Raw genomic sequence first — 11,807 nt, 5'->3', positions numbered from 1 at the left:
GCTCTGTCGCCCAGGCTGGAGTGCAGTGGCCGGATCTCAGCTCACTGCAAGCTCCGCCTCCCGGGTTTACGCCATTCTCCTGCCTCAGCCTCCCGAGTAGCTGGAACTACAGGCGCCCGCCACCGTGCCCGGCTAGTTTTTTGTATTTTTTTAGTAGAGACGGGGTTTCACCGTGTTAGCCAGGATGGTCTCGATCTTCTGACCTCGTGATCCGCCCGTCTCGGCCTCCCAAAGTACTGGGATTACAGGCTTGAGCCACCGCGCCCGGCCCATTTTTTTCAAAACATGCTATCAACCATCTCAGAGTCTTATGCCTAAAGTATATTTTCTTGAAACAAGTCAAGCAGAACAACCACCACTACCACTGCAGCAACCACAAATTAAATTCCTCCAGAGAAAGCACTGTTACACATTACTTATTCCCACAGTCGTCTATCAGCTTCCAATGCCCAATCACATATACCCTGCCACTTGCTCAGGGCAGAAAGAAATCTGGAGACCCTTTCCCATTCTCACCAGGCAGCACAAATGGCCACACACGGATCCCTGGGAATCAGGGTACCTGGAAACGTGATAGACGACAGCAGCATTACTATGCAGGAAAATGCTTGCTGCTTGTCAACAATCGGAACCAGATCTATGATCTATTGATCGACAGAGAATCAGCGATGTTACAGAGCTGAAGAAATGCAACATCTTCTAAAATTTGTGGCTTTTATGGATATTCACAGCCACTGAGCCTATATTTGTTCATAAATGATGGTAACCATGGCTACTAAACCACACAAAACACGGAACACATGGTTTGGAATAAGGGCAGCAGTTACAAAAGGAGGCATTTAAAAACGAGATGGCATGCTGTTTTATGATCTCAAAAAAAAGAAACAGAACAAGATTTTTGAGATTAAAGGTAGAAGAACATACATCTTTGATACTTAATTTTTAATTTCAACTATCAATGTGTAACACAGGAAAGTAATCAGCTGTCAATTCTGGGGTACCTGGCCTGCCACACTAACCTGAACAAATCTGCTGCAGCTGGCTTTCTATGTTTCCCTCAATGGCATGCAGCTTATAGAATCCAAGCACAAAATAATTTTATAGGCTTGACAAGGTATCAGTTGATTTACATGTTTTAGCCTGTGATACTCACAGCTTTCACAGCATAACCTTCAGAAAAAGTGGGTCAGGTTAAGGATACAGAAACCGAGCTATCTCACGAGCTTCAGGTTGTTTTCTTTATAGAAAGCTAGAGAATATTCACTAACAGCGTCAGTGTTAACCTTTGCACATAAAAATAATTGTTACTAACCCTCCACCAGCTACCTGGACTTTGAGTGTGGTGCTGGTAGTTGTGATGATGGGTTCTGTGCAAAAACACAGCCCTGGGATCATCGGCCTGCAGATGACAGGCAGTGAACCACTATTAGGCATGCCACCATGGCTAAGTGAGACGATGAATGGAGATACAGAAGCTGGTCTCCCTGACACAGCTCCAACTAGAGGAGTTAGGCAAATTCCTTCCCTTTTTTTTTTTTTTTGAGACGGAGTTTCACTCTTGTTGCTCAGGCTGGAGTGCAATGGCGCGATCTCGGCTCACTGCAAGCTTGCCTCCCAGGTTCAAGCGATTCTCCTGCCTCAGCCTCCGAAGTGCTGGGATTACAGGCGTGCACCACCATGCCCAGCTAATTTTATATTTTTAGTAGAGACAGGGTTTCCCCATGTTGGTCAGGCTGGTCGCGAACTCCTGACCTCAGGTGATCCGCCCGCCTCAGCTTCCCAAAGTGCTGGGATTCCAGGAGTGAGCCACCGTGCCCGGCCTTTTTTTTTTTTTTTGGGTAGACAGAGTCTCGCTTTGTCACCCAGGATGGAGTGCAGTGGCACGATCTTAGCTCACTGTAATCTCCGCCTCCCAGGTTCAAGCAACTCTCCTGCCTCAATCTCCCGAGTTGCTGAGACTACAGGTATGTACCACCACACCCAGCTAATCTTTATATTTCTAGTAGAGACGGGGTTTCCCTGTGTTGGCCAGGCTGGTCTTGAACTTCTGGCCTCCAGTGATCTGCCCGCCTTGGCCTCCCAAAGTGCTGGGATTACAGGCGTGAGCCAGCAAATTACTTTCTAGTGACCAACTCATCTTAAAGTTTGAAATTCAACATAAGAGTGCCAATGAGTTCAACCTGCCAGGAGGATAAGTAGAAGGAGATTTCGACCTCAGATTTTCTGGCAAGTATATCCCTGAACTGACTCCCTTCCCTCTCCTTATGGGGATGCTAATGACAGGCCAGAGCAATCAGATGCAAAGTCAGACCCAGCCCCCAAAGCCAGTGAAGCTACCACACTAACCCGTGGGTCTGAGATGACACAACCAGTATCAAGGATGAAGCTTAAGGAGTTGTGACCAGCCTCTTCCTCCTAGGAGCTTCTGTTCAGCAGCTGAGAACCACACAAGTTCCCAATATAGGACCAACAGGGTGATTTTTATGGACCCCTTGAGATGGGACAACAGACTCCAAGACTCGCTAATCCCACCCATGCCATCCTGCTACCTCCATCCCCGACTCCCACTCCCCAGCCTCACAAGAACCTGATTCTGAGAGAATGGAAAGGTGAGGACGTCTGTGAAGTGTCAAGAAATCAACCCCATTTTTTGTTGAAGCATCTTACAAGGTTTACTGATTTCTGCTAGAAGGAACTGTACAGTCAAAATTCCACTCACTTTAAAGCATTTGAGATACTGAAATTTTCCTCTTTACAACCATCTTCAAAACATTAAAATGGCTAAATGAACTGACAGTATGAATAGGATGGTAAATCCAAGAAATGTTAATCTATTTAAGGAATCAACTTATTGCTGGAGAAGTATCCTGTTACATCAGAAAACAGCCATAAAAAACCAGCTTGGCTGGGCACAGTGGCTCACACCTGTAATCCCAGCACTTTGGGAGGCAGAGGCAGGTAGATCGTGGTAGTAAACGCCTGAAAACAGAGAATGAAAGGGAATGTCTTATAAGATGTCTGGCTACGTGGAGATGATCAAGATAAAAAGCAATGCATGTTATGTGCCACCATTCGTGCAAAGATAAGGAAAATGGACTGACCATGCACTGATATCTCTGCAGGGACACACCATCAGAAACTGGTCTAACTGGGTGTCTGTGGGATGGGGATGAATGCAACTGTTTTAGTGTTGACAGGGTTTTTTATTTTTTTTTTTTTTTTTAATTGGTGAACACATATTATCTTGAAAAAACCAAATCAATGGAAAAGGCCTCTGCCATAGAACACAGGCTATTCCGACTGCCCAGAGGGTTTCCTCTATGACTTCCTGGTTTGTAAGTTTGCTCTGGTGGGTTGCTCCTGCCTGGCTGCTGGGGTAACTGCACCTGTAACACAGCCAGTTTACCCTGGTGACCTGACACACTTCCTATAAAAAGTCTCTTCATCTATGAATACAGAACCGCCACTAAGCCACTCTCAGATTACTCCAATCAAAATGAATTAAAATCTGGTATCTTCAAAAACTTCCACACTTCTGATTTGCTTTCCTCTTAAATGAAAATCATACACATAGGGCCGGGTGCGGCGGCTCACGCCTGTAATCCCAACACTTTGGGAGACCAAGGCAGGTGGATCAATTGAGGCCAGGAGCTCAAGACCAGCCTAGCCAACATGGTGAAACCCCATCTCTACCAGAAAACACAAAAATTGGCTAGGTGTGGTAGCACGTCTGGAATCCCAGCTACTCAGGAGGCTGAAGCAGCAATTGCTTGAACCCAGGAGGTGCAGGTTGTAGCGAGTGGAGATCGTGCTACTGCACTCCAGCATGGGCAACAAAGCAAGACTTGATTAAAAAAAAAAAAAAAAAAAGAAAAGAAAAGAAAAAATCATACATGTAGATAGTGTATATTAAAGATGTCAGTTTATGACTAATCTTGAACCCTCTTACATTTGTTTCAGCCTTTGCACAGACAGGTGACCTGGGCTGAAGCCTTGAAGCTAAAAGAAAGAGAAAAGGAGAAAGGGCGGGGAGAAGACGGGGGACAGAGGGAGAGAGACAGAGAAAAAGAACACACACACACACACACACACACACACACACACACACACAAGCATAGAGTCTAAAGGTGAGAACAAGCCGGGCGTGGTAGCTCACACCTGTAATTCCAGCACTTTGGGAGGCCGAGGTCAAGACATCGAGACCATCCTGGCCAACACGGTGAAACCCTGTCTCTACTAAAAATACAAAAATTAGCTATGTGTGGTGGCATGCGCCTGTAATCCCAGCTACTCGGGACGCTGAGGCAGAAGAATCGCTCGAACCCAGGAGGCGGAGGTTGCAGTGAGCAGAGATCGTACCACTGCATTCCAGCCTGGCAACAGAGCGAGACTCTGTCTCAAAAAAATAAAAATAAGAATAAAAATACAAGTGACAACAAAGATGGGGTCAGAAGGTGTGGGTTTGCTTCCCCATTTGCATTTGGTGAATACCTAGTAAACAATTTCTATGCGTGCCTTTTTAAAAAAAATCCTAGGAGCTTCTGGTCAGAAGCTGAGGACCACACAAGTTCCCAATATAGGACCAACAAGGTGACTTTTTTGGAGCCTCTTGAGATGGGACAACAGACTCCCAAGACAAAAGGGGCTGAAGATTACTGAGGTGTTCCAGGTTAAGTTCTTTAGAAGTAAAAGCACCCGAAAAAACACACACAAATCAGGTGCAGGTGAAAGGAAAAAGGGATGCTTCCAAGCTGCTACGCTAATTATTAACCACAAATTCTTTCAGAACAGCTACTTTCAGTACTGACTCAGACACCTCACATCCAGTGAGACCTGTCCACTTTAGATGTGGCTTGATGGAAAAAGTACCACTGGTCTCTCAGTTTCCACATCTGTGAAAAAATAAGAACCAGAAAGATGACCCTGTGCACTTGCTGAAAGGGCTGCTGTGAGGACTGGAGGTGCAGACTGCCATGGAAACTCGCGGGTAGGTACTTGCAGCCTCTCCATTGTTTGTCCACAATCTGTTGAAATGGTTGGTTTCTGGTGGCTTCTGAGCACCTGTTATTTAAATGAACACTCCCTCCATTCCACCATCATTTATAGCCACTGATGAAACTTTTCTTTCTTCTTTGTGAGATGGAGTCTCGCTCTGTTGCCTAGGCTGGAGTGCAGTGGCACAATCTCGGCTCACTGCAAGCTCCGCCTCCTAGGTTCACGCCATTCTCCTGCCTCAGCCTCCCAAGTAGCTGGGACTACAGGAACCTGCCACCACATCCGGCTAATTTTTTTTTTGTATTTTTAGTAGAGACGGGGTTTCACAGCGTTAGCCAGGATGGTCTCGATCTCTTGACCTCGTGATCTGCCCGCCTTAGCTTCCCAAAGTGCTGGGATTACAGGCGTGATGTAAAAACTGTGCCCGGCCTCTTTGTTTTTTTTTTTTTTGAGACGGAGTCTCACTCTGTCGCCCAAGCTGCAGTGCAGTGGCGCGATCTTGGCTTACTGCAAGCTCTGCCTCTGGGGTTCACCTCTGGGGTGAGGCGCAGTCCAGCTTCTACAGGAGCCAGTTATGACTTTGTCTTCACAAGTTCTCATCCCTAAAAAATGACCTTGCAATACTTGTCTACACTACCTTTTAAACGCCCATTTCATCCAGTGCTCCTCACACTGCTCCTAACGCAGTCACACCACAATCTACTAGCAGTGCCCATCGCCAAAATCCTCCAGGCCATTTGCTGTTTCCTACATCCTGATCCTGTGCTTCCTTCAGTCTTTGCTTCTCCACATTTAAGAGTCCTGCTCTTTTGTCTGACTCAGTTCCGTTTTCGGGATCTTGGCCAGTTCTAACAGATCCCTTTGGAACCATGATCTGAAGTACACATAGTATTCCTGATAAGGCATAGTACAGTTTTACATCAAGGTGGAATCATGCATGATTTTGTACTCAAAGCCTTTTGGTAAAAAGAGCATACCTGGCTGACATCCTTTAGGAACTTCCAACTCTCACAATCCTTTCTTTTCAAACATACACACACACGCTCTCTCTCTCTCTCTGTCTCATAGGGAGAGTCTCCATCTCTCTGTTTTCCATACTTAAAGGCATCCTGGCCCAATGTCTGCTAATACCTGCTGTATGGCAAGCCACATTCTACACAGTGATACTACTTTTCCTTCCTAACCATGAGGTAGGGGGTATCATCCCCTTATGTTGAGGACACAGAGGCTCAGAAAGGTGAAATAGCTTGCCCAGATCAGGGAGTAAGGTGGAACCGGTACCTGAATGCACATTAGGCCGGTAACCAATCCAGAGCTCTTTCCCCCAAAGTAATCTGCTGTCAGCAGCCAATCTGGAGATCTTACCTTAATAGAAAAACACATTAACCCACCCCAGTACTGATCACTAAGGAAGTGTTCCTCCTTTAGAGAAGTACTGTACATCTTTCCCCTTCATTTCCTTTCTCTAAGTTAACTGTCTACCCACAAAAAGATAACATATTAGTACCACAGTGACTTCATTTTTATAGTTTTTTAAAATGTGTAACTCTATCAAAGGAGTTTAAAAGGTTAAAAATATTGCATTTAGCAGTTGCTTTGTATCCCACTTGTTTACAACCCTCCAAAGAACTTCAGTCAGTTAGAAATTATATCATCACCACTACATCAGGCTATTTTTGTCTTCAGCAAGCACATCACCACTGGCTTCACCTGTTTGCCTGGTTAAGCTCTGAAATTAACTCAACTCCAATTTTCTGTGTCCTATTTCTAGCACTTGTTATAAACAAGGATCACAGCTTATTAATCTAGCCTTTTAGTATTAAAAAAAGATATATATATATACACACACACACACACACACACACACACACACACAATCGGGGCTTGGCGCTATAGCTCACGCCCGTAATCCCAGTACTTTGGGAGGCCATAGCGGGACGATCACTTGAGCCCAGGAGTTTGAGACCAGCCTGGGAAAGATGGTGAGAACCTGTCTCTCCAAATAAAAAAAAAAAGGTAAAAAAATTAGCAGGGCATGGTGGTGCACACCTGTAGTCCCAGCTACTCGGACTGCTGAGGCGGGAGGATTGCCTTAGCCTGGGAAGTCAAGGATGCAGTGACCCATGTCTGTGCTACTGCACTCCAGCCTGTCTCAAAAAAAAAACAAAAACCAAAGACAACAAACAAACAAAAAAATAAGGAAACAATAGCTTTCAGACTCCCTGTAATGAGACTGAATTCCCATTTTTGTTTCACACTTGTGTAATTATTTGTTTAGCTAATGAAGTTTGGGCCAACCATACTGCCTCTGTTATTCCTAAGGACAACTTACCTCAGGCAGGGAGCCTCTCCCTTTCCATAACACCCAGCTTAATGCCAATTGTTCATAGCATCTCCACTGCCTGAAATGCCCCTACAGTCCTTGTCCATTCGAATTCTATGTATCTTCCAGAGCTGGATTCAAATCCCATCTCTTCAGTCAGTCTTCTTGGATCTCATGGCTCTCCACTGACCTCTCCCTCTTCTAGAATTCTTTTTCTTTTTGAGACAGGGTCTAGCTCTGTCACCCAGACTGGAGTGCAAGGTTGTGATCATGGTTCACTGCAGTTTTGACCTCCTGGGCTCAAGCAATCCTCCTGCCTTAGCCTTCTGCATACCTGGGACTACACTAGTGTGCCACCATGCCTGGCTATTAAAAAAAAAAAAAAAAGTTTTTTTTTTTTTAGCGTAGAGACAAGGTCTTGCTATGTTGCCCAGGCTGGTCTCCAGCTCCTGGGCTCTACCAATCCCCGTCTTGGCCTCCCAAAGTGCTGGGATTACAGGCATGGAGCCACTGTGCCCAGCCTAGAATAAATAATTATCTGCCATCATTCATTCTGCACACAATCCTTTTTTTTTTTTTTTGAGACGGAGTCTCGCTGTCACCCATGCTGGAGTGCAGTGTCCCGATCTATCTCTGCCTCCTGGGTTCAAGCGATTCTCGAGCCTCAGCCTCCCAAGTAGCTGGGATTACAGGCACACACCACCACTCCTGGCTAATTTTTGTATTTTCTGTAGAAACGGGGTTTTGCCACGTTGGCCAGGATGGTCTCGAACTCATGATCTCCAGTGATCCACCCACCCTGGCCTCCCAAAATACTGGGATTACAGGCCTAAGGAACCATGACCGGCCAAATATTCTTTTTTAAATCCATGGAATTGTAAGAACATTCCCTCTTCCAGAAGCTCTGGCTCCACAGCTTCAGGCCAGTGATCTCCTTGAAATACTGCCACCACAGGCTGCTAAGCTGGCTTGTGATAGAGAAGTGGGGCTGGCTATATCTGTAAACATGAAACCAGGAAGAGTACTCTGACATATAAACTCCTGGATGAGTGAAGAATACTGTTTATAATATATTGCTTTCTAAGAAGAAATACTTTAACCATCAGAATTAGATTTACCGGAGAAGCCAGAGATTTTTTTTTCAAGTCTGATGCTGTATTTTCCTGTAAGAATAATAGAAATATAACTACTTAAATCAAATCGGCTGGACATGGTGGCTCTCACCTGTAATCCCAGAACTTTGGGAGGCCGGGGGTTGGGGGGGCAGATGACTTGAGGTCAGGCAGGAGTTTGAGACCAGCTTGGCCAACGTGGTGAAACACTGTCTCTACTAAAAATACAAAAAAATTAGCCAGGCGTGGTGGTGAGCGCCTGTAGTCCCAGCTACTCGGGAGGCTCAGCCATAAGAATTGCTTGAACCCGAGAGGTGGAGGTTGCAGTGAGCTGAGATCACGCCATTGCACTCCAGCCTGGGTGACAGAGTCAAACTCCATCTCAGAAAAAAAAGGTCAAGCCATCTAGCTAGACCCAGGTAAGCAACTTGACATAGTGATGAGAAAGCTAAACAAATCACTAGTAACTCAAGTTAATACATGTTCTTCTCCTCACTGCAACATGCTATATGGTCAAAGAGTCTCAGATTAATGGTCCTGGTTTCCCCAACTTAGGACAGATCCGGCACAAAGACTTACTATAATAATGTCAGAACAAATCACTTAGTTATACAAATAAGAACAGGATTGAACAATTACTTTTATTAAGGTAAATACAATTTTAGTTTTCATTGTATACCTCATGCATGAACCACAATGACATATAGCATTAAAAAAGAACTGAACATGTCTTTTATAAAGATAACTGCCAGCTGGGCGTGGTGGTTCATGCCTATAATCCAGCACTTTGGGAGGCCAAGACAGGTGGATTGCTTGAGTCCAGGAGTTCCAGATCATCCTGGGCAACATGATAAAACCCCTCTACAAAAAATTAGCTGGGCATGGTGGTGCACACCTGTGGTCCCAGCTATTCAGGAGGCTGAGGTGAGCGGACTGCTTGAGTGGGGGAGGCAGAGGTTGTGGTGAGCTGAGACTGTGCCTCTGCACTCCAGGCTGGGTGACACAGTAAGTCCCTGTCTCAAAAACAAACAAAAAGGAACTGCCTTTGGAGTTGGGTAAAGAAACATGTGAGAAACTACTTCGATGTGATTATTACATTTAGAAGGTAAATGAACCTAGTTCTTGCCTGACTTAGTTATAGGCCTAGGACAGTTGTCTAGGGCAATTTCTGCAAGAAATTGCACCTTTATTTAGGTATGAAGGCAGAATGAGATGCCAGTATTATACATTATAAGAAGACTGAACTAAAGATCCTTAGAATATTTTCAAAGCAGCTCAGACTCCAGATAACACAGAAAGAAAGGCAAAGGGAGACTCCTGGTGAATACTACTCACTGATCTTCTGTTCCAAAAAATTTCACAAAGAAGCATTTCTTTCCACGAGGTTTCTTCAAGTCCTTTGGTGGATTAACAATCTGGAGGATAAAAGCGGGGAAAAGGTTGGCTGGCAACACAGCAGCCCACTTTCTAGTGGCTCCACATTGCTCTACACAGCTCTACGTTGGTAAGAAAAAAGTAAATTAAAATGACTTACAAATAAATGTATTTATATACAAAACAGAACCCAAGGCCTAGTACTTGTTTAAATCTCCCATTTTTCTATTGAGATTTGTGGAAATGTGCAGATATTCTAGAAGTTCCCAATATTTAACATGTAGCACAGTGCTCGGTAGACACCATATCCCTTTCACTGCAGTGGCCCTGTCTTACAAGCAGTTAAAACTAAGATCAAGAACATCTCCTGCCCCCCACCAACCCGCCCCGCCCCAATGTGACCCCATCATTACTGAAAAAAAGCAGAGGACACTCTTTGAAATACTTCCTGTGCAGGAAGAGTTGAGACAGGACATAGTGAAAACAAAGGACAACTGAGGCACAGAAAACACCATATTGCAAAGAGACCATTTAAAGACACTTCCTGGGCTCCAAGCAAGAATATAAAAACACAACATTTGGAAAGCAATGATGGATCACCTCACGCAAAATCTGGAATGCCAACTTCTGCAAAGAGGCACTGGAGTAGCACATATGGTAACATGGAAAGAAGATTTAAACTTAGTTGGGACAAAAATACTTTGGCTTTTCACTAACCTACATTTAGACTTCTCTTTCTGGATAATTTATATTTTCTTCTCCTTTTGTTACATTTAAGCATAAAGCTAAATTCAGATTAGAATTATTTCCGGGGTTAAAAAAGAAACTTCATAAACCTCCTCTAAATCAAGAAATAAGCGTTTAGAGCAGATTTAGGGATCTGGAATATACTGTATTGCCTTTTAAAAAATAACTGATACTGGGGAAAAAAAATTCTAAGTGCCATCTGAATGGGCCCAGTTTAACTCAATACTAGAAACTGAGAGGAATGCATCTTACATTCTCCACCTCCTCAAACCCAACTTCAGATATCTTCCTTTAGTAGCAAGACACTCACCTTTCCTGGCCAAGGAGGATACCGGCCGAGTTTCCCCCTAGAGAAAACACACAGAGTCAACACTTGACCTGGAAAAGTCAGCCCATCTCCTTCAACCCACTCAGTACGTAATTTACTTTCCTAAATCTCTGCTGGCATCCTCAAGGGCCGGAACAAAAGCTTCCACAGCTGGGCCCAAGACCCTCAGAAGCAAAATGCAAAATTGTATACTTATGTGCACAACGTATAACCATTCTTCTGTTGACAAGGAATACAGAACAACACAACTGTCAAGTCACTTGTCTGGAGCTTCTTAATGACAGGAGTGGGAGAACAGCTTCCTCTGTAAACACAGACATTCCCTCCCTAAGTCTGGTTTAATTCAACAGGAGACCTGCCTGGCTTTGACAAATGCTAATGGAAGCCTTCCTCTGGGTGGAGAAACAAGCTATGCAGCTCGAGGGAGGCGGCGACAATCAGCCTTGGTTCGGGTGGTTGTCTGGGACACAGAAGCAGAACGCGGGAGGCACCCAAGCTTGCACTGGTCACTGCCAAGCCATCGGTTGTAAAGAACTACCCCGCCGTTTCTTCGCGGGCCAACGCCAGAAGTCCGGTTAGGCAATCCCAGTTGAGCCGCCCGCACAGGTCGGCTGCATCGCAACCTGGGCTTTGACCGAATGGCACCGGCGAGATGGACTCGCAGGTCCGGTCCCCGGCGCTTCTGCTTTCTGGGAAGCCCCAGCAAGACCCCGGGAACCCGTCGTCCAAGGAAACCTCGCAGCACCGGCGGCTCCTTTCACAGAGGCCGCCAGTATCTGGGCCCCGAGTGCAGACCCCTCCCGGGCGGCCTCGGGGATCAAAGCCAGTGCCCGCCGTGGCCACCCTCGGCCTCGGTCCCCTGGGACTGGACTGCCCCTTCCGCCCGGCGCCGCTCGGAAGCGCCGGCACCTTCTCTTCCCCTCTCTCC

The 11,807-nt window shown here is 45.5% G+C and overlaps 1 protein-coding gene across 1 annotated transcript in view; it reads right to left on the bottom strand.

The window, feature by feature from the left end:
• Positions 1–11,807, bottom strand: part of GLYR1 (glyoxylate reductase 1 homolog) — a 47,075-nt gene that overhangs the window by 35,057 nt on the left and 211 nt on the right. The window contains 2 exon segments of the mRNA XM_017886222.1: positions 9,766–9,845; positions 10,862–10,898. Of these exon segments, the coding sequence (XP_017741711.1) occupies positions 9,766–9,845; positions 10,862–10,898 (117 nt within the window).

This window comes from Rhinopithecus bieti, unplaced genomic scaffold (genome assembly GCF_001698545.2).
Source record: "Rhinopithecus bieti isolate Rb0 unplaced genomic scaffold, ASM169854v2 scaffold_13704, whole genome shotgun sequence".
NCBI classification, from domain to species: Eukaryota; Metazoa; Chordata; class Mammalia; order Primates; family Cercopithecidae; genus Rhinopithecus; species Rhinopithecus bieti.
The sequence above is the reverse complement of the archived record's forward strand: the minus strand, read 5'-3'. Positions and strand labels throughout refer to the sequence as shown.